The sequence below is a fragment of the Notamacropus eugenii genome, chromosome 2, assembly GCF_028372415.1.
Source record: "Notamacropus eugenii isolate mMacEug1 chromosome 2, mMacEug1.pri_v2, whole genome shotgun sequence".
In the NCBI taxonomy this organism is placed as follows: Eukaryota; Metazoa; Chordata; class Mammalia; order Diprotodontia; family Macropodidae; genus Notamacropus; species Notamacropus eugenii.
The window spans coordinates 401691596-401716496 of NC_092873.1; the positions used below are offsets into that span (position 1 = coordinate 401691596).

At 35.0% G+C, this 24901-nt stretch overlaps 1 protein-coding gene across 5 annotated transcripts in view; it reads right to left on the reverse strand.

The window, feature by feature from the left end:
- The window catches only part of RGS7 (regulator of G protein signaling 7), a 699575-nt gene that overhangs the window by 160094 nt on the left and 514580 nt on the right, over window positions 1-24901 (reverse strand). For all 5 annotated transcript variants that reach the window (XM_072647574.1, XM_072647571.1, XM_072647570.1 and 2 more), the window contains one exon: window positions 5754-5860. In XM_072647574.1, coding sequence (XP_072503675.1) covers window positions 5754-5860 — 107 coding nt within the window. The remainder of the gene's footprint in view (window positions 1-5753; window positions 5861-24901) is intronic.

Sequence of the window (24901 nt, forward strand, 5' to 3'; positions counted from 1 at the left end):
TTAAATTTCGAATGCTTTTTCATTCATGGTTGTCCTGCATTTTACAGCTCTTAAATAGAATAGGGTCTATCTAGAAATCCAATGCATATCATACCATGATGAGCTCACTATGCTGAAATGGTTTAGGGATCCTAGGTTCAACAACAAAAAATGATACTTGTATAACTATCACGTTTTTACTGGAAATCAATGCTTCAAATAACATCTTTATCAATATCCATTGATCGTCTATGTGGTAGACAGCATTGTACGAGTCAGGGCAATATATCCCAAAGATCATTAATACTCTTGATCTCAAAAATATTATAATCAAATATCTAATTTGCCTTCTTTCTTACTAGGATGTATGGCATGAGTAATATAGCCATATAATTTGAGCATATTATAAATCTAATTTATATAATCATATATAAATGATAATTTTATCCATAAATTTGATCCAGGCATGTAACATTTTTCTAATTTTATGTACATTACTTGTCTACTAATATGTGAAATACTAGGATCTCAGGTCTCTTCAAACTACTGATCCCTGAAAGCTCTGATGTTATTAGAAAACTCCGTGCCCTTGATGCCTCCATCTTTATATCATCATATGCACATCATCAATCTATAGCAATTTTTAAATGATTTCTCCAAAGACTTAGAATTCAGCTTAAATTCAATAGGCTAGGGTGGAATGAGAAGTATTCTAATTATTTTTTCTTTTCTTTCAGGGCAACCCATACAGTTTTACTTTTGAGCAAATGAAAACTATTCTGAAACATAGTCCTTAATGGCTTTCATTTTTCTATTCTGTACTTGTCAACTTGATGATCTTCATTCAGCAAGATGGATATGAGAGGACTGAATATAACAGGCAAATACCAGGAGCGGAGAATAAACAGAATAATTCCAATTTCCTACCACCACCATCACATATACATATCTCAAATTCTGGTTTGAGTACAATAACTTCCACAATAATGGGAAATAGGACATGATTTAACTTCATTCCTATAACCAGAATTGTATCTTATCATCCAGTCAAAAAGGCTACAAAAAGAACTTCAGTGCATCAACAAAAACAACAACCTTTTCTCTTAACCGACTTCCCTCCAAAAAAAAAAAAAATGGAAAACGGATAACAATGACCAAATTGTGGCTCATTATCATATTCTTGGATTACTGGTGATAATTTGACTACTTGTTTTTAATTATTTTATAAAATGCTGATTTCATTTAAATGTCTTAAATAAGAAGCCACATTGCAAAGAAAAATATATTTTCCTTATAGTCCATTACTTCTCCTTCAAGAACTATTAATGCAAAAATGTTTTTGCAATTATTTTATTTTTTATTGAGTTAGTGCCTTGGACATAATTAAGAAAACTGGACTTTCAGGTTTAATTCCCATACTGTTCAATTTACAAAAAAAAGGAATTGCTAGAAATACAACTATGAGGTCCTGCAGCCAGTGTGTGTCACCTTATGACACCATGGGATTAAGTTAAAAGTTACTTTTTCAATAGAATTGGCTGACATTTTACCAAAACCCCAAAAGGTTATGTTGTTAAATGAGCATCAGATAGTTCAGTAGGAAAAAGCTGCTCTCTCCCTCCATTGAGGAGGGAAGAAAATGCAAATGTTTTGGTGAGGTGCCAGTCAGAACAATCGTGTGCCAAATTATTGCCAGCACTTGGAGTTTACAGAAAGTACTATTTGTCAGAGCTGCTGTGGGACATTCCTGGATTATGGTTTTAGTAAAAAGCAATAACCAGATGTCTATTTTGTCTAGTAGTATGTCCCAAAACACTAGGAGGAAGAGATAATGGTGAGAATCAGATTAGTAGCTAACAGATGGACCAAAGTTTGAAGACATTCACTTATCTAATGTGAGCTAATTTTACTTTAGTGGTCAGTGACATTAAAAAAATAATAACATGATAACTAACCCCTGGGCAATAAGGGCATCCACTTTAATATCTATTTAATCATTATCCTTTTGTAAATATCTTGCTGATGACTATCTCCCTGAAAATAGCATGCAATGAATTCCCAGACATTAGAAATTCAATTTCAAAAACAGATGATTTTTATGTAACAAGATAAAAGGGGTATATTGCCAGTAAGAAAGGCTGAACATAAAGAAATCTTGCATAGTATTGTAGTTTATGAAAGCTGAGTCAGTTTTCTGCGACTTCATTAATGAAAAAGATTTAATATTTCAACCATCATTCTCCATGAAGGGAATAAGAGTTCTAATTTGTTATACCCTATTCTTGGAACTCCCCTTTCCCTTTTAAATATTATATAACCTTTAGAGTAATGGGGGCCACTGGATGATACATTAAGATTCTTACAGTCTGCATCTTGACTTAGAAAACTACATATTAATATTATCTATGTTTTATTTTATTGTATTAAATTTGTTCATCATTTCCCAAAAACATTTTAATTTGTTCCAGACACAGCTGTGAATTTTGGACACCTCTGCTTTAGAGGATAGCTCAAATGTCACCTCTTACATGAAGCACTCCTTGGTTTCCCCCAGTTTGAAGGCTCCTCCCTTCAAATTAGTAGTCAGCACCTCTCATAAGTTTTTTTTTTTTTGGTATTATTAGTATTGCATAGTTCATAGTGGTTCTGTGATTATTTAAAATATTTCATGTTTATGTGTAATATCTACTGCTATACTAAATGCTTCATTATTATCTTAATTATCTCCACATCTCCTCTAGCATCTTGACTAGTGCTTTTAAAAAGGCTTGCTAAATGAAGGGATTACTATTATACTGGGAGAAGAGTGTTCCCGTGTCATACCAATTTGTTAAAATGCTCAGAAATAGTGAATAATAAAACTGAAATGATTTTTCCAACTACCTTAATTCTTCTGTGTGTATTTTGATAAGAGAGAAGGCAGAAGGAATAGGAGGTGTAGGATCAGCCAATCTTTGAAAAGTTATCAATGCTCATGAGTTATTAACTATGTTGCCCTGACTCATGTAGAAATGTGAAAACTCCAGGATTTTTAAATGTTCAGGAGGAGGTCATCTTAAGGAAAAGTTCAAATTATGTGTGAGAAAAAACTTTTTGAAAGTTATTAGGATAAAAATATTGATCTTGCAATTCTGTCAAGTCTTGAGGGCATAACAAAGTGAGGGATGAGTGTGGTTGGTGTTGTAGTTTGCAATGTTAACCACTCATAGCCTTATACATCAGCACCCAAACACGTTCAGCAATTGCTTCTTCGCACACATCTGAATGTGATGAAGGTTGTGAAAGATATGCACGAAATCTTGTCAGGTGAAAATGACATTTAGCTGTTTTATCAGAATGCTGACTCAACAATTTGGAGTTTACAGAAAATGCAAAAGACACATTATAAAATGCTTGAATCTTAAGAAATGAGGGGAAAGTTTACACCCTATTGGAAAACGCAGGTACTTCCATAAAGGTTCTGCTCTTCCAAAGGCAAAAATCACCAAATAACACAAGTCCAACACTTATAACAAACTTAAATGTATGACTAGGTTTTTTTCACTTTATTGGAGCTTTGTTGCAACAAATGTCTTTTAATATATGTAGCCCATCAATTAGAATTTAGAAATTTTTTATTGTAGGTTGATTTTTGTAATAGTGGTATGTATGTTAGGATAGGTTTCCTGTAACATGTAATTGGCAAGTTAGAAAGCAATACATCTTAATTTTTAAAGGTATATTGTAAGATAAATTCTCATTAAATAGACTCTATTAATTCAAGTTTTGTGATGTATTTAATTGAATTGGTCTACCCTTGCTCTATTATCAAAAAAGAATGTTAGCCATAGCTGAGAGTTGGGATAGAATCTAGATATCAAAACAGGCCCCCAAAACTCCCTGAACCAGATTAAAATATAATTTGGAGATATTTAATAAAATAAATAAAAACACAGCTAAACATAGATAATATTACATGTTAAAACTAAGTGAATATGCAACCCATAGGATCCTTATATAAAGGTTAGTGGCCTCTGTTTCTATTTGGGTTTGGCACCACTAGGTTAAATTGACCTCTAAGGTAGTATGATATAATAGAGATATTCTGGATTTGCAGTCAGTGGGCCTCAATTTAAATCCTCCTGTATAATTTATTGGCTGTGTGATCTTGGGTAAGTCATTTAATTCCTATGATATCATCTCCTTATGCTCTAAATGAAGGACCCCCTCCAGCCCTAAATCTATGATCTCATGAATTAAATTTGAAGTTATATTCGCAATGACCAAAGATAGTTGGCTATTTTGAAGCACTTTGAGAAAACCATTTATATATAAACAACTATGTGCTAATTAAAAATATATTTTTAAACAAGAATTTTAGTAATAATTAGAAACTTTTTCATCTATTTCGATCTATTATGTTTACTTAAAATAAAAAAAATTACTTCATAAAAATATCATTCCTTAAAAATTCAGATTTTTGGACAAGACTGATTTCCTATAAATTAATTCAAATTGGTGAAGAAAATATCAAGATATGAGCAACCATGCTGACTAAATCAGATACCACTGGAATACACAGAGAAAAAGATAGTTATGGATTTCCATTGCTTATGTTCCAACTGTCCTTTGAACACCAGCTACAAAAACTCTTTGATGGAGAAAAAGAATCTTAAAATTTGCTTTCCCCTTCTATTTTAGTTGCCCGGTTTTCCTAACCAAGTGGTTCCCAGATTTCTCTTCAGTGATCATTCTAGACACAGTCTTCTGCTTTTCATGCTTTTTAAAACAGCATCATAATGATATCTGAAATTTGGATTGCAAGACATAATTTACAGAAATTCACTGATGAAAGCAGTCAATCCCAAAGTTTGACCTTTGGGTTTATCAGCATGTTTTATTTCTGTAAGCTTCAATCCTCTAATCAGTGATTCCTGACTCATCATGTCTGATTCTGTCAGAGAATATATATCACTTGCTCCAAGTATGTTCAAGTGGACTCAAGTGGCAAATGTCTGCCAAGTAAATCAAGTTAGATGGAACATCCATTAGTGGAAAGGAGAATTACAAAGGTCCTGCTTGCTTCATTTGAAAATGGTTCAGACATATGAGGGAAGCAGGAATGGTGATGTGGAGGAGGGGTGGGTGTTAGAACAAGGAGGCATCAGCATTTTGTACCATTTCAGCTCATATGGTGTTCAGTTCATGTCTCAGTTGACTATACTTTGCAAAGAAAGGCTTAGGATAGTCCTCATTGACTTGCAGGAAAGTTGCTAGTATCAAATTGTGGGGAGCATGCAATTAGCTATGTTTCATGAAATCTACCTCCTACACACACACACACACACACACACACACACACACACACACACACACACACATTCCTCACCTGTCTATCCCCGTCCTCCAGCTACGTTGCCATGCTTTCTCTCTAAATTTCTGATTGAAAATAGTCAAGGATCTCAAGCAAGGCCCACAACTCACAGATGGGGGCATTTCAACCTCATCAAATCATTTCATCAAATCACTGTCTATACTGGTCTCAAGCTCTTTATTTAAAATGTAAATATCCAAGGCATACAGTTTTCCTCAAACTACCTTTCCTACTTCTGTGGGTAAAATTCATCTTTCTCTGGATCTGTTAGTAGGTTTCGTTTTTTTCTTTCTTAAACATTAATTATACCATTACCTTGCCCAAGTCAAAAGGAGAGAAAATAAATTATTTTCAGAAATGCTCCTTTAAAAATCCAAAAGCTTCCCATCAGTTGATTAAAGTACATTTGAAATATACTTACTTGAAATCGGTAAAATGTGCCATCATCCTTTAATGTGAGAACATGATCTGAGATTGGAAAGAAATAGCCATGGGCAGCCATTAATGTCCCCAAATGAAGAGCCTCCACTGTTTCATGAAAAGAAAGAAAAAAAAATATAAAGACTTTTATATCTTTGAGTTATAGCAAGGTAACAGTTCTCAATCTCTCTGAACACACTGTAAAATCAAAATCCCTGGCATGCTGAAAGCATTGCTTTGCACATATCACAATATTTTTTTTATTTCATAAGAGAAGTCACTGAAATGATTACTGCTTCTATTAATCAGCTTTAAACATTAAATAACCTCCAAGTGTCCTCTCCCTTCGTTCTAATTTTGTCTCTGGGTACTAGATTCAGTTGACATATATCTTCCTCCCATTTTGCCTTTTCATTAATCACCTTCCACATGTTTAAACTATTTAGAATAATGTCACATTTATTCTAAAAGACAAATTTCCTGAGGGGAGGGAGTATTTTCCAGATAACAGAGGTACAGACCTTAAAATAGACCAATTTTTTATTTTAGCTGTTTTTTTAGGAGAATCTTTCCAAAATGTCATAGATGTTCCTGTTCAACTAAACAATATACTGAACATAATTTTGATCATTTCTTTATGGCTTGGTGTCCTCAGTAGTGATATCAGTTTTTTCAATTGTGTTGTAACATAGTGATACTCTCAGGAGTAACTGAAATATGCCCCATACAGGCACCTCTAGCTTTGGCCTTTTCATTTAGTGCATCCTACATGCACCAAGTGCTTATGTTTAATGGCAAAAGATGTGAATCTTACTGCTGATGGCCATCTTTGTTTTCTGCTGTTACCCTCTTGGCTTAAGCTACCTCTTCCCCTCAACCTTTTGTTCAGCCCCTTTACTGTTCATCTCTTCTCCCTGTATATAACATATGGTAGAATTGACAAGTGAGGAGAAACAGGTAAACATGTATCTATGTACGAGTCAGTTCTCATTTAGTCAATCCTCCTTACTCATGAGTTCCAAATATGTGAATTCACTGAGTTGCTAAAATTAATTTGGAATCTCCAAATCAATACTTGTGAAGTCCTATCATGGTCATTACTGAACATGTGCAGGGTAAAGAAAAATTCAAGTCATTGATGTGCACTTTTGCATCTGAGATCAAACCAGAGGACACTGTCTTTTTCTTTCAGCTCTCATACTGTAAATAAGTGTCCTATTTAGTACCACATTTTTCTCAGTTTTGTCCTTTTTTGCTAGTGATTTCACTGTTTAAAGTGACCCCCAAGCACAGTGCTAGAGTGTTGTGTTCCTAAGCTTAAGAAAACTGTGATGTGCCTTAGAGAGAAAATGTGTGTCATTTAGGCATGAATCATAATGCTGCTGGCTATGGGGTCAGTGTTAATCAATCAACAATGCAGTATATCCACAAAAAGGAAGAAGAAATTTTTAAAATTTGTGCATGAGGCCATTCTGGAAAGTGGTAAAAGTAAATGTTTTGACTCGAGGCTTGCAGGAATCTATTCCTGTATTTCCACTAAGAACAACACTTTGGTATTCACAGAAACTTTATAGAACATAATTACTGTGAATGACAAGAATTGACTGTGTGCATAAGTTTATACACAAATACATTATATATATGCATATGCACACATATACATACATACACACGTATAAACAATTTTAAATAGAGGATAGAGGTGGATTTGAGATAACCCAAGATGGTTGTATTTGGATTTTTCTTCTCTTACCTTTTCTTACTCTCTTTATTCTGTATGGCAGACATAAGGATCTTGCATAGGACATTGAAGAAAATTACTGTTTCATCCTAAGGACTATGGAATCTTTTTACTTGACTTGCAACTGAAACTTTTTATATGTATTATCTCTCTCATTAGAATGTGAGCTTCTTGATTTTGGGAACTCTCTCCACTTTTCTATTTTTATCCTCAGTATTTAGTACAGTGCTTTATACATGATATGTGTATAATTAAGTCATTCATTTACAGAGCACCAAATAAATACCACTCTTAAGGATCATTTCAGAAAAACCTGGAAAGACTTACATGAACTGAAGCAAAGTGAAGTGAGCAGAACGCTGTCCATGGTAACAGCAATATTGTACAATGAACAACTGTGAATAATTAAATTATTCTCAATACAATTGTCCAAGACAATACCAGAAGACTCATGATGAAAAGTGATATTTGCCTCTAGCAAAAGAACTGATTAAATCTGAATGCAGCCTATTTTTCACTTTCTTTTTTTGTTAGTTTTCTTCTAGAAAAATGACTAATATGGAAATATATTTTACATGTTGCACATGTATAACTTATAGCATATTGCTCAGCATCTTGGGGATGGGGAGATGAAAGATTTTGGGACTAAAAATTATTTTAAAATGTTAAAAATGGTTTCCATATGTAATTGGGGAAAAATAGAATATTATTTTAAAAAAATACAGCTCTTGCTCTTGGCTACTTGTTCAAACATAAGTCCATGAAATGCTTCTGAACTGGGGAGACTGACAATCATAAATCAATTAAAAACATTTTAAACCCAAGTTAGAGCAGGCTCGTGTAGAGATCTTGACACCAATAAGAAGAAACTACGTTCTAAGACAGATTACATGACTGTGGGCTCTAAGATAAATACATTGTGTGCAAGTGAATCCTAAAGTAAGCAGTCATTTACATGATTTATCTTAAGGGTATGTAGAAAGATAAGATAACTCTAACTTTGTCAAATAAGGGTACTGTTAATATTTTGAGTAAATAAGGAACTATTTCTGAATATGAATATATTAGTATTCACATTCACGAAAACTAATACAAAATCTAAATCCAATCAAAGTTCTTATCAGTAATATTTACACTTTTATGTCTTGCTCTGTTGAAGTCCAATTTTGGTGCTTCCTCACAACATGGAGGTGATGGAATTCTCCAACGTTATACCATCAGAGCTTTGAAAGGCCCCATCCAACTGGAAAGTCTTCAAATATGGCCTATCAAAGTGCAAGTTATACAAAGAAAAGCTATTTACAGAAGGAGGCTCATTTCTACAAGGTTGGATATGATATTTTCCAGACACAGGAATTTATGAAAACTTTTCTACAGTGTGGCTACTACCTAATTGCATGACATTGAAAACTCACTATTCTGGCCCAATGCAGCACTAATAATTATAAATTGTTGTTGGCATGCCATAGTCAGTTGTTAGCATGCCATCATCAAAAATGAGCCCTTTTTCAACCTGATATTTTGTAGGTAATTACAAAATATAATTGTATTCTCCCTGCTATAAATATATTCATGACCTATTCTTTGCTCATCTCCTTCTGTCTTGGGAGAGTTGCTTAAGCCTCTGTTTTAGGACCTCTCTAGTCTAGGTAAGGTCAGATTCATCACATGTTATTTTTATAATGTTCAACTTTCTATTTATTCTATTTGCAGTCTGACATTATGTTTAATATGCTTACCATCTTATAGGTACTGAAGTACCACAACCTATTAATACCATAAGAACTTTTGTAGAAAAACAAGAATTTAATAACCCAATGGAGCATGTACCCCAGCAGGCTGTCCTGCAGAGTATATTTCTTATAGCCACTCATCCTCAACAGGTTTATTTGATCAGAATCATCATCAGCAAATATAAGTTATCTACACTGAGTACAGGTGACCATACTTCAAAATTCAAGTATCTCACATCCGCATGAGAGGCTATATATAAAAAGCTCCCCTGTCAAAAGCTCCCCTATCTCTTCTCACACTTTTAAATTTGCCTCAATAATAAAAGGCCATATATTTTCAAAATTTTATATAAAAACTTTTGGTGGGCAATACCTGTTCGTAAATTTAGTCCTTAAGTTATGTCCCTAGGTCAAAGAGCTTGCAGAGAAATTCATCAAGCTTACTTCAACCCCTGTAAGCTTCTCTTTTCCCAAGTCTATGTGTTGCTAGATTTCATTTGACTTACAGTAGGAAATAGTAGAGTGGATTGGGAATCAGAAATCTAAATCCATTTCACTTCACAGTCTATGATACCCTATATATCTCTATATGTTTTGAACTATTTGATATCAGGTTAAAATTTCAGAATGGGTATCAGCTAGATCACTGATTTGTATGTGAGAATATCTCAGCCTTTCAGTAACTCAGTTTTCTTCCTCACAAATTGATGACAACATACAGGATGTTTCATGATTCTTAGTACAGCTTTAATCTTTAATTAATTTTAATCTTTAGTAGATTAGAATAGATTAGAACATCCTTTATATATTGCTAAGCAATGAATCTCTTTAAGGCAGTTTTTTACCCTGTTTCAATAGACTTAATAATAATAAAAATAATAGGGCTTTTGAAAAGTTTTTTTCAAAATATGTATTACTATATTGCTTTTTTGAAGGTAGTTAGCTTTGTGACTATGTATTAGGGTTGGATTCACTAACTGAATCTCATCTCATCCAATTTATGAGTAATTGGAAAGTACCTATTAGAGAATTGACTTTCATCAAGTGGGAATTGAAATCCCTATCTCAAAATTGTCCCTAGATCACAAGTTAGCTAGTAAAGAGATCAGAGTCCAGAGGGCAGTGTTGAGATAAAAGAAGCAAAGATAAATAATGAATAAAGAAGATAAAGGAGTTTAAAATGCCAAGATTTTTAATGTATCACTTCCCTCCAACTTTGGAAGCTTTCTCCTTTGGGTTTTTTTTTTTTAACTCTATTTTTGTTGGGGGAGGGGTGAAGGATGAGTGGGTGATTGTGGTGCTGTGGGTGAGAAAGGATTAATTTTTCCCAGACATTTATTACATGCTCCAAACTGAATTTGGAAGTAATCTAGGGCAATCAGATTTGCATTTCTGTCACCATCATTCTCAGCTTGATTACTCTCATGATAATTTTTGATTATCCTAACTGTTCCTTTCTCTTTCAGAAAAACCTCTGACTTTCATGGATGATCAAGTTTAATTAACTAACTATCAAGTTGTCCCTTTCAGTTCTAAATCTATGATCCTGTGATTTTCTAGGGTTAAAACAGGTACAATGCCATCTGTAAAGAGGAAGAACACATGAGGAGATTTGATTGTTTCAGGGAAGAGGGGGGGAATGATTTCTGAAGCTTTCAGCTTTTGACCTGGTAAAGGTTTTATAATATTCCTTTAGGTTTATGATGCTTCTTCTCTTAAAGTCCTAATCTGATGCCTGAGATGTCCCTGGCTGTTTGTTTGTTCTTAGTCTATGCCAACAGACGAAAAGCTCTGTTGATCTTACTAAAGGAGAAAGATTTCCAACACCAGTTTGCATGCATACCTGTTTGAAGACCAGCCTCAATGCATCTGAAAAGCCTCATCATGATTATATAGTGGCAATTAGCAAAACAATTTGGCATTTGCTAAGAAATAGACTGGTAGAGCAGTGGAATAGACTAGGTACAAATTGCTGCTGCTTTTCCTTCTTTCTCAAAGAGAACCGTGACATCAGGGAGGTGTTGCCATGACATGCAAGTTAATTCAATTTAAGGGAGCATTGTGCAAAGTCATCAGCCTCACTTTGTCTTCCAGAGTCATCTTGGTTCAGTGGCCAGATACAGATCAGGACAACTGGAGATGGCCCAGAATGCAGAGGGAAACTTTGACTTTTTCAAGCTAAGGTTTTTAACAGGTCTCAGTCTGACTGAGGCAGCACCTATTCAGTGATTAAGACAATAAAATGAACCAAAGAATGACCTCTTGTAAAAAAAAAATAGATCTGGGAGGGGAAGACTCCAAGGGTTTACAAAGTACTTATAGTAAGTGACCATGGTAATCCAGTATATAATAAATCCAAGGATCTAAGCTTTTGAAACAAAAACTCATTATTTCACAAAAGTTGCTGGGAAAATGGGAAAACAGTATGACAGAAACTAGATACAGACCAACATCTCACACCATCTACCAAGATAAGGTCAAAATGAGTACAAGATTTACATTTAAAGGGAGATACAATAAGCAAATTAAGACAACATGGAATAGTTTATCTGTCAGATTTATAAATAAGGGAGGATTTAGGACCAAAGAAGATATAATAGATTGCATTTCAAAATGTAAAATAGATAATTTGGATTATATCAAATTAAAGTTTTTGCACAAACAAAACCAATGCAACTAAAAAAAGTAGAAATCTGGGAAAAAGTTTTGTGACAAATTTCTCTGATAAAGCCTTATTTCTCAAATATGTGGATAACAATGCCAAATTTATAAAAAGAGAAGCCATTCTCCAATTTTTAAATGATCAAAGGATGTGAACAGGACATTTTCAGACAACAGTAAAATTATGTATAGTTATATGAAGAAAATATTCTAAATCACTATTGAATAGAGACAACCCACCACCTTACACTCATAAGAGTGACTAATATGATGGATATGACAAAAATGTCAGATATTGGAGGGGATGTGAGAAAACCTGGGACACTAATGCACTTTTGGTAGAGTTGTAAACTGATCCAAACTTTCTGCAGAGAAATTTGGAACTATGCCCAAAGACCTATAAAACTGCGCATACCCTTGATCCAGAAATATTACTGCTAGATCTATATTCCAAAGACATCTTTAAAAAAAGACATGGGGATGGAAGACCTATTTCTCCCAAAATATTAATAATACCTTTTTTTTGTGGTGGCTAAGAAATGGAAACCAAAGGAATGCCCATCAAGTGGGGAACAGCTAAACAAGGTGTAATATATGATTGTAATGGCAGGTTATTTTCTATAAGAAATGACAAACAGGATGATTTTCAGGAAAAATTTACATAAACTGATACATAGTGAAGTGAACAGAATTAAGAGAATGTTGTACACAGTAACAGCAATGATTACATTCAATGAACTGTGAATGACCTAGCTATTCTCAGCAATACAATGATCCAAGATAATCCCAAACCTAATAATGAAGTCTACTGTCTGCCTCCAGAGAAAGAACTGATATTGAATGAATACAAAGTAAAGCATGCTATTTTTTAATTTCTTTCATTTTTTTTCTTTTATTCAAGTCTTCTTATATAAAATGACCAACATGGAAATGCTTTACATTATTGCATGTGTATAATCTATATATAATTGCTTACTTTCTCAGGGAAAGGGAGGGAGGGATAGAATTTGGAACTCAAAACTTTATATTTTTTTTTGCATTTATGAAATATTTATTTATTTTTAGTTTACAACATTCGGTTCCACAAGCTTCTGAGTTTTAAATTTTCTGCCCTTTCCTCCCCTCTCTCCTTCCTAAGATGGCATGCCATCTGATATAGGCTCTACATATACATTCATACTAAACATATTTTCACATTAGTCACATTGTAAAGAAGAATTATAACCAATGGAATGAACCATGAGAAAGAAGAAACAAAACAAAAAAGAGAGAGAGCAAATAATGTGCTTCCATCTGCATTCAGACTCCATAAGTCTTTCCTGGATGTGGATAGCATTTTCCATCCTGAGCCTTTTGGACTTGTCTTAGAACTTTGCATTGTTCAGAAGAGTCAAGTCTGTCAAAGTTAGTCATCACACAACGTTGGTGTAACTTTGTACAATGTTCTCCTGATTTTGCTTCCTTTACTCAGCATCAGTTCATTTAAGTCTTTCTACGTTTTTCTGAAGTGTGTTTGATCATCATTTCTTATACAACAATAGTATTCCATTACATTCATGTACCACAACTTGTTCAGCCATTCCCCATTTGATGGGCATTCCCTCAATTTCTAATTCTTTGCCACCACAAAAAGGAGCTTCTATAAATATTTTTATACATGTGGGTCCTTTTCCCATTTGTATGATCTCTTTGGCATACAGCCCTAAAAGTGGTATTGCTGAGTCAAAGGGTATGTACATTTTTATAGCCTTTTGGGCATAGAACTCAAACTTTAAATAAAAATGATTGAAAAAAAACCCAGCAGCTTCAGCACCACAGCACTGTCCATTAGATGACAGTATTCCCTCCCACTTAAGCACATCAACTGATGTCACAGCAACAGGGTCATAACTAGATATATTTAACCTGGGGCAATAATAGCTGAGCAAGGTGAGGCAGTGAGAAAAGTCCCCGTGGGTATATAAGACAATCCAACTTTCAGTGATACTTGGAGAAGAGGCGGCCCATCTCTCAGAGACTGCAGACCTCACCACTATGACAGATGGGAGGAAGATGTGTACCAGAAAGGGAAGAGAGATACCATGATGCCAGGACCCTGAGGTTGGTGAAACAAGAATACTCATGACCCTATAAGATAGTAGAGAAGATAGCAAAGTGAGGTATGAGATGTTGGTCACTGTGGGGAGGTAATCTGTTCTCCCAAGGAGGAAGTACACTCCCTTGGAGTCAGTTTTTTGGTACAAAATGTTACTTATCATGCTAATTATGATTCTACTGAAGACCATGAACTAAAGTTTAGAAAGTTTGCAAGCTACTTTAGTGGCATAACTCCACTAATGAAATTATGAATCATAGGACTATTTTGATGCTTATATTCAGTCAGCAAGAATAAAAAAATCTTTACTATTTTATCAGGCCCTTTTAAAAGTGTGTTGCCACTAACTGCCACATGGAATGGCATGGGCCTTAGTTATGAATTTAAAAACTTTGTACCACAGATATGAAAGGGGGGAAAAAAAGCTTGATGCATAATGAAAAGCAGCCAGGCATTGTGGACAGCAGATATTGAAGGGCACAGAGAAAAAAATGGATGGGTTCCCATGGATTAAAATTCTGCAGGGAAAGTTGCTATAGAATCTTTATGAGGTCAGAGGCTGAAAGTTTCAGAAATCCCCTGCTCCAAAAAACGTTCACATCTCTTCTGGTTTCTGGTTCTGCGCTAGTCATTGGGAAAACAAAAACAAAAATGAAACAATCCCTGCATTAAAGAATATTGAATCCTATCAGAGGAAATGACGTGTTTGTGTGTTGTGTGTGTGTGCATGTGTATGTATAATATATTTATTACAAACATAATGTAATTTGAAGAGTAGGGAATGGTTGTATTCAATTCAATTCCCTGGACATAAGGAATCTCCTAAACAAAGTTAGAAATACAATCCATCATTAACACTAATTGCCAGTCTTTCTAATTTGGTCTTCTCACTTGACTGATCCCTGACCTCAGAAGAAGTGGTATCTAGCTAGGAGATAGGATGTTTCCATAAATAATTCTAGCAGGGCAAATGAAGGCAGAAATGAAGTGCTAAGGGAGGTTCCAGGTGAGAAAGAAAGGGCTCAGAAGGACAACCCATATTGTTACACCCATCTTGCTATGCTCTTCTACAGCAGCTCTTGAATAAAAAGTTTAGGGAGGACCTGACCCTGTGATTCACGAACTCTCTTAGGTACATCACACAGTTGGGCTGTTCCTTAGTGGGAGAACCGAGTGATCTCCAAAGACGGTATTGTTCTAGGCTATCACCTCAAGAAGTTGGTGATTCAAAACTCTTTCAGGGTCTTAGAAATAAACCCAATATGAGGAGGGGTGGGGGGTATATATCTACTACTCATCATTACAGGGTGTAAACTCCCAGTGATATGCTTCTGATTTATATAGAATCCGTCACTGTGGCATCATTAATTCTTAAATATAGAGCATTTATGAAACAATAAAGCAAAAGTAAGAATAATCATAGCATTTACTAAATTAAATACAAAGGTAAAACTAATCAAATATCACAGTTACTTAGTAGAAAAAAAACAATAATAATAAAAACATTACTAGAAACCAAATGTGTACCCTCCTACTAATATCTCCAGTGTCAACAGGGGGAGAATAGGCACACACTTATAAAAATCTAGCAGAGCACAGGAGTGTGGATTCCATATGCCCAGGAAAACTCACAACATGGGAATGCAGAACTTGGTCCCTTCAAGAACAATCTGCACCACACAAAGCTTCTTGTTTGCTAGTTGCTACCTTCCTGATCCTTTCTGACTTCCTGGTGTGCAGTGTCTCTCTTCTGCTCAAAAGCCAAAGAAGCAGTGACAATCTCTTTCTTCTAGCCTTCCATAACAGAGCACTGAGAAAAGTGGTATGCTCTTTCAGGGATAAGCATTTTCCTTAAGTCAGAAAAATGACAAATCCATAGATTTGCAAACAATGGGGGGCTCTCCCTTGCTCAATCAGCTCAATCCTCTTTTCATAGCAAAGCATAACTCAACAAAATATACAAAAACTCTGTTGCTTTGCTATTCTCTTTTTCTCTCTTAAACCCGAGACAGCAAGAAATAACAAAGGGACCCCTGAGACTTTTCTCCTTCCTTGGCTTCCAGATGGCACTAGAGAGCAATACCCTCAGTGACCCTTCACACAACAGCAGGATTCTGTTCTCTTCCAATAAACTTCCACCAACTGCTCCAGCCTTTCTCCAACCAATCAGAAAAGCAATTATTTCTTTTGCAATTAGCAAGTTCCCAACAAAGCAGCTGAAGGATCTGTTGTCTAGGAAGGAAGGCTTCTGTGCCTTCTGTCCTTGGTTTCTTATGACCCCTCCTGTGCATGTTTACTTTCTCTCTTCTTTCTTGCTATCTCTTTCTATAGAATCTTTCAAATCTTCTCTTATTCCTTATATATAGTACCTCAAACAGAGCCTCCTACTGGTCAGTAACTTATCTTTAACTCAAGAAATTCATCATTCAGTCAGGTATGAAACCAACAATCTTTGCATAAAATTCTCATGGTCCCCCAAGAATTATTTTGACTGTGTCAGTTATAAGCTTGAAAACTCTACAAAGTCATATGCAAATGCCCTGTACAAAGTCATATACAATGTCCTGTAGTAATTGTTACTTTAATAATGACCCTAGTTTCAAATAGATCCTCTCAGTACATTCATCTGAAGGGTAATTTTCTATCTATTCCTAAAAAGTCTGTGTGTCTCCAATCAAAATATTATCTGAGAGATTAGGTTTATTCATAAGTTAATTTTTACATTTTTTCCTTACACAAATGTTCTTTTCATTTTTCACTTGACTGAACTTTTTTTTAGGACTGCTATGACTTCCCCATAATGGCCAAAGGAATACATTGTTGGGAAAACCTTATCCTTCTGCAAAGATCCCATCAGTCTTGGTCTTCTGAATATGTGTGCTTCTCTGTCTCTCTCTCTGTAAAAATGCACATAACACATATATGAACATATAGGTATGTTTATACATATATGAATGTGCTTATGTGAATGTATTACACATACATTTGCATATACATGTTTGTAAACTTATGCTTAGATACATGCATGTATGTACATTATATGTAATTTTTGTGTATGTGCATAGGGGTAAAATGACTAATTTCATTGGTATTCACATTAGTATTCACAAAGGGTAAGGAAACTACTCTGCAACTCACAACCTGCAACTTACAATCTAGGAGAGACACCTGGGCTTTGAGTGGAGTCACCAGAGCCACGTAGCCAATAAGAGTCAGAGGCTAGATTCTAGCCTGGGTGTCCTTATTTCTACTGATATGGAAAATGGCACCTAGAGAGTTTAAATGAGTTGTCCAAGGTCACACAGAGGTAGGATTTGAGCCCAGGTCTTTCCTCACTACAAATTCAGTGTACTTTCTATTATACCAGGCTATCTTCCCAAAGGACAGAATGACAGCGTAAGATGACTGTGAATACAATGCAGTCTATCTATAATGCCCTAAAATTAATTTCCTATACCATTTAATACCAGTGTTCTATGATCAGGAAAAACCTGACCCATTAAAGAAAATTCCAAACAACATCTCTGCACATATCAATCAATAAGTCTAAGATATTTTAATCATTCATATTCTGTTTTAAAAGGAATTCCATGAGCTTTCTTGGAAAGTTATTCTGCCATCAGTCAAAGGTAAAGCTGAAGTAAGTTGTTTAAATGCCACAAAATCTATCCCTGATGCTATTGAAATTAAAGCTCTCCTAGTTGTCCTGTCCAGACATCATGTTCTCTCTCATGGTGACCACCCTTCTCATCACTGTTGTATTGTTACTTCTACAGCAGACTACAATCATTCATCCTATGCAATATGAAGGGAACTTCTGATAGTCTTGGATCAAAATGTAGGAAAGAGGAAATTTTAATGAGTAATCCATCAAGATTGTCCTCCCAATAATGACACACCAGATGGCATGGCAAGATTATGCTTCCGAGCAAAATAATCGCTAATTAATCTTCCTGTACATTTGCTGTTCTGGTCACCCACACAACTAAAGTGCAGCAACAAATCTCCCATCAAATTCAAGCTTCTTTGTGTTGTTGATTTTCAGGCTATGGACAAATTAAGAGAAAAAAAATCTATTGATCTACCAATAAGAGTTACCACATGAACTTAATACAGATTTGGTTAAATTGTTATTTTTCTCTCTTCTGCTTTTGTAGCACAAAGCTACCCTAAACCCTGAGGCAATAGAATTACTCAGCTCTGAAATACCCAGAGTAAATACTAGATGGAATTTTTTTGTTTTTGCCACCTAATTTCAGAAGACTAAAATGAGAAAAGCAATGTAAATTTTAAATATACACACATACATGTATACACACATATTGCTGTTGTTGCTAAAGAAAATATTCTGTGTTAAGTATTTCCATGACACAGTAATACTCCATTTATTCAGAAGTAAGTTTTCTAACAGCCTCCACCATCAAAAAATTAACAAATTCAACTTTCAAAGGTGACATAAATAACAACTATAACAATCAGCATTTATTAAGCACCTACTGTGTGCCAGGTATTATAGTAGATTCTGTACTGAAGATAAATTTTTTAAAAAGTTCCTATCATCAGGAGGTTACATTCTATCAAAAAGTTTATTCAGGCAAGTTGCCAAACTATCACCTCCAGATACCAAAACTTAACTTTTCTTCACAAAAGGAGACAGCTACTATTTTGGGGGAGAGGGGGAAGGGAGCAGATAGATGGTGCAATGGATAAAGTGTCAGGGCTAAAGTCAGGAAAACTCATTTTTGTGAGTTCAAATCTGGCCTCAGACACTTACTAGCTATGTGACCCTGAGCAAGTCACTAACCCCTGTTTGCCTCAGTTCCTTATCTGCAAAATGAACTGGAGAAGGAAATAGCAAATTACTCCAGTATCTTTGCCAAGAAAACCCCAGATGCCATCACAAAGAGTTGGATACAAATGAAATGACTGAACAACAATACTAATTTTTTTACAATGTCGTTACAGAGAACTACAGATGGAACTAAACAAGACCATATAGATAGGGCCTGCATGTTTACATGGAGCAACTCTAATCAGCTTATGCAGTTTATAAATGCACCCTGGCACATATTTATAGAATGAATGACAGTCTTTTTCCCCAGCATTTTATTGCTTCTTGGTATTTCCTATAACCCCAAAGTTTTGAAAGATATATTGATATTCCTTTAATTTGACTCCACATAGTTACATTCATTGTTGGTCATATGAATATTTTTTCCTTATTTAAAAATCTATATCAAAATTAAAAGATCTAAAAATCTGATGAGAGCAACCATAAGCCTAAGTAGAGCTACATTTTTTTTAACTTTTTTTAAACTTTTCATCACAAATTTAATGTCAGCATACATGAATATTTTGATATACAAAGAACAGAAGAGTATAGGATAATATACGGATGATCATTATCTCATTTTTATAGTATATATATATATATCAACATGATTATAATAAAATACCCTGTTATTCTGTGCTTCCTTCCTTAGAAGTAAGAATTTGTAACTATAGGGAACGATGGTTCACAGGAAGGAATGTACTTGTAAATGTTTAACAATCAACTGTCTGGGAGGCAGGGCTCCATATGCATGACACACTTTTAAGTTTAATCTGTATTGCTAATGTTTTCTTCATCACTTTCATAAATCTAGACAATCAATAACCAGCCCACTGCAGGGTCACAGGTAGATATGAAAGGGGCAAAGAAAGACATTGGAAGAGTGGGCTTGATCATGTACACAAAAACAAAAAAGAAATACTATTTTGTGGGATATTTGATCATTTCATATTTTAGTATTAATGATACTTATTTGCAAAATGGTGACCATAAAAATAGTTGTAACTCATGTGCCAATATTAGGTACTGAGAATGAAGTGATAGAGAAATTTGATGACAAACTGCATATGAGCCTCTAAATAAAATCAACATGCACTTTGATATTTGGTGAGTTCAATGCAAAAGACTGGAAAAAGCAAGGATGGGGACAAAGAGATGGAAAATCATAGTTCAGGAGAAAGAAAAGAAGGAAATCAAGGACTTTATTCTACAGAAACTTCATATTTTCCATTATGAATATTTTCTTTAATAAAAGAAAAAGAAAAAAAATTGGTAAGCACAGGACATAGTGAGCACTAAATAGTGTCACAAAGAATGAAATTGACTACATTTTAACAGATAGGAAAACACATGGAAGTAATTCCTGATGCAGTCTGACCATCCACTCATCAGAGCTAAGACTAGAATTCATAATAAAGAACAAGAAAGAACAGTAATAAGAAAAGGTGGTAGCATACAATTAAGAAGATTTAAACAAGCTGTTAAATTAAAATGGGAGTAGATAACAGAAATTGCTTCAGCATTGGTAATAATTTCTACCAGAAGTGAAAGAGATATAAATTAATTTCTACAAACAAAGAAACAAAAATACCCCAGAAAGCATGTTAGTCAGCAAACATTTAACTTGCTTGTCTAAAGAAGAGAGATGATTGCTGAAGGCAACACTGGATTAGAATGTAATATCATTTGTAAAATCTTAAAAGGAGGATGATAAATGATTGAACAATAAAACATTAAGATGATTAAATCAATGAATGCTTATAAAACATCTACTACTAGCAAGGCAATATGCTAGATGCCAGGGAGATAATACAAAGAAGGAAACAATTCCTAATTTCAAAGAGTTCATATTGTACTCATACAGGACCTTCGATAAGTTGTTGTTCTGATTACTTGCTAATGAGCAAATAACCTATGACTTCCTCTCGTGATTCATTTTGTACTCACTAAAAGGCCAATGGGTACATTTACTGAGGAAATGACATGTAGTTTCAAATTTTAATCAGCAAATAATTCTGCTCAATGGGTAGCACACTATGCGGCAATGCTCTATTACCCAACAAACTATTTGTTTTTAAATTAATTAAGACTAGTAGGATTTTCAGGAGACTGACAGAGAATTCTGACCAATCAGCACCTTTAGAAGGAATGATATATGAACACAATAAGAGGCAACTTTATACATTCCATAAGACCTGTAGATATCTGGAAAGCTATTGCTAAGGACAAATCGGGGGGGAAAGGCATTATCAGGATTGGGATGACATTCTGAACAAAGGATGAACTGTCAAGAGGCAAAGCCATATTGAAAAAAAATAAACATGGCAATCATCTAATGTTGATAAAACAGAAGAATCAGTGTACAAAATGAGTAGTTCTATGACCTGTGGCAGGATAGAATTTCATTCTCAGCTTTCTTGGCTTGAGATAATAATTCTCATGAACACAGTGTGATGCTATAGTGAAGTGGTTTCCATACCACATGTGAATACATGCTTATTTCAAATGCCTCTAGCCTACTGTATTTGAGAGGAGGAAAAAGGCTTCTATTTAGGATGTTGCAGAAGGTGTATACTTGTTGAGATTAGTCATAAAAATATCTATGTTATTGATTAAATTAATTTAGGTTTTGGGGAGTGAGAAAAGATATTAAATCAACAAGTATGTGTCCTAAATGCACTTAGTTTAAAAATTCAATACACAGAAAATTTCTTAAGGTTATATACCAGCATCATCCCTCTTTCAGGACATCAACAATTCTCAATTACATCAAAATCCTGCTGAAATACTCTACTTTGTTTTAGATAATCTCAATAGCTCATATTGTACTCTATTACTATATTTTTTTTTTAAATGATAAGACCAGCAATCAGATAGGTATTTTTTTTCACAGAACTTTGTAAAAGTTAGTATTTTTATTGGGCAAAGTAGATTGACAAGGGAAAAACAAACTTTGGAGCAGTGTGCTGATATGTGGTATTTACAGTACTGAAAAATAAGCAGGCACACTGCTCATAAGGAGTCTAAATAATAAAGCAACTGTCCAGCATATCAAAGAAAGCCAGTCCTAATAAAAAAAATAGTAGCATAGATTTAAAGCTACAAGGGACTTTAAGAGTAATAAGTCCCAGAGAGAGGAGGTGATTTCTCCAAAGTCAATGTCTGACCTAAAATTCAAACCTGTGCTCTATAACTACAAATACTGTATTCTTTCCACTGTTTAAGGCTGTCTTCTGAGGTTATTAAATTATCAGTTTAAATTATTTGTTTAAGCCTCAGAATAACATTGAGTCTGGCTTGCTATAAAGAACACTGTGTAGTTAGAATAAGCTTCACTAGTTAGTTACCACCTTAATTTAGTCAACTAAAGACAGAAAGTATGGTATAGTGGCTACAAAGCTGGCATATAGACCAGAAAGATCAAGTTCAAGTCCCATGCCTGACACTTACTAGCTATGAGAAAACCTGGGCAAGTCATTTAACTTGCGGGCTCTAAAAGATTCTTTAAAACTAGATGTTGTAGAGAACCCTCACTTGAGGGTTCTTCCACCAAGAAAAACACAGAGTCAATTTCCATCCCTAGTTTAATAAATAAATAAAGTCAGTTCTTTGCACACTGTTTGTGTTTGGCACATATTAGGTGAACGAATGGATCTAGTAAGGGAAAGATGGAAACAAGAGCATAGGAGAATAAAAAGGGTTTTCAGTGATTCAAGGAAGCAAAGAACCCCTATAATTAGGTGTGATATGAAAATGAGATCCTTAAGATGGGCTTTGAAGCAAAAGAAGGATTTGCCTAGGCAGAGACAGAAAGAGTACGTTTCTGGCATTTGAGGATGAAATGTACAAAGATACAGAGTTGGATGAGGGAAAGACAAAATTAGGCAATAATGAATAGCTTTACTTAAGTATAGGGATCTTAAAGATGAATAAAACTTGTGAAGCAAGGCTAACTGGGTAGATGGGATCATTGTGGAGAGGACCCTGAAAACTAGGCTAAGAACTCTACTCTCCATGTTAAATAATGGAGAATTACTAAAGGTTTCTAAATAGGTGGGTGATGTTTGTGCATTAGAAAGCTTACTCTGGTGGCTATTTGGAAAGAAAGGTGATTGGCTAACAGAAAGTCATCTTGGCAATTCAGTTGTAGAAGAAGGTAATGAGATGGTGGCAGTGGGAGACAGAAATTCATTTATTATTCCATGCCATGCTATGGAAAAATGTTCTGCTGAATGGTGAATTACTCTCACCTTATATTGAACACTTTCTAACATACTTCAGGAATATCTTGAATCTGTAAACTCACTTGATTTTTTTCTGAATTACTCCATCCTTTCTGACCTAGATATGAATATCAAAAGAACACTAAGATGAGGCTGAAAAGGTTCATAGGATGATAGGTATAGAATTAAAAAGGAAACAAAGACCAGCTAATACAAGTCCCTCATTTTACAGTTGTGGAAACTGAGGCCCTGGGAGTGCAGCAACTTGTACTGTAACAGTCCCCTCTTCCTCATGAACTCTTCATATTTTAAGCAATATATAAGGTATTTAAAAGGAGTTCTCTAACAGCAATCAAATAATGATTCAATTAATTTCAGTAAGTGGAATTCTATGTTCATTTATTAAGCAGCTACTAATGTTAAAGTATCCAAAATGTAAAGAATAAGATAGAGACCCCGCCCTCAGAAAGTTTCCAAAGGTTTGGAGGAGATACGACAAAGACAAATAACTATCAGATGAATTAGAATGTGGTAGATGCCATAAGGCCAAGCAAAGTAGAATCTTTTGCTGTTTTTGTTTTTACTAAAAGTGCCTCTGAATAATGAGATTAAGGAGGATCTTTCCCACCCATTGTCTGGTCTGGGAAATTTTGTATGAAGGTCCAGCTCTTTTGTTAATTAGGTACTGGTTCTCAAGGGATATTATGCTCTCTGGCTCTAAAAAGTATATAAAGACTTTGAGGTGTAGTTTTATTTTTGGACGTACTGATTGGAAGTGTTTATTTGGCCAGAGGAGGACTCTGGGAAGCCACTAAGGAGTTTACCCCTGACCTTGGAAAACCTAGATGCTGGGGCTTCCCTCCCTGGTAACTATAGTCAGACAGTTGGACCTGTCTGCTAATGGTCAGGCCAAGGAAGCCATATGTATTGCTCTTTGATTTGATTTTCTTTGAAGTTCAGGGAGCTAACTCTCTTGAACTAGGTGAATGATATATGTGCTTAATCAAAGGAATGATACATGTGTTTGATTAAAGTGATTGTTAACCCCTCAAAAGTTGCCTTTCCTTTTAGAGAAGCAGATCAAAGAACATGTGACAACAGGTCCCCCATTTGTATTTTGGGGTGCTTACTGATACAGATGCATTGGTACAAAGTGAAGGTGAGGGAGAGAGAGAGAACAAATGAAAAAAGTTTACTTCAACTGGCACATATCATCTGATACTTCATGATGGAGCTAGCATTTAAGGAGAGCTTTGTGCAGTGGGAATGCATCAAGCATAGGAGAGAGCATGGACAAAGACCAGAAGATAAATGGAGGAGTCTTTTTCATGGGCAAACTCGAATGAAACTTAAGGTTGTGAAAGGAAGTAATTTAAAATAATGAAAATGAGGTAGACTGGATCCAGAAGGATTATCCATATGGACTATCTTGAATATCAAAGGGGTTTGGACTTGATCTGGTAGGAATATCTAAGGAATCTGGGAATTTTTGGTAGGCAGTAGGGAGCTATTGAAAGGTTTTGAGCCAAGACAGTGTTGAGGTCAGGGAACCATAATGATGAGGTTTGGGGTGCTCAGGACCCCAAAATACTGACAGGTTGAGTCCTGCCAAATGAATTCAACTCAAGCCTTCTTCCAGCCAAAGTAAAACAAAGTTAATTAAAGGTTCGCCATATTGGGTTGACTCTTAAGGAGCTTCGCCATTTGTGACACTTGTATTAACAAGTAGGCCAGATACAATTTGAACTAGACAGATCAGAGCTGGATTGAATCTGAACACCTTCATGGAGATGAGATGGAAGGTATACATAGAAAGACTTTGGGAAAGATCTAGAGGTGGTCTAGTTGTCTGAGAGGAGAGTCTA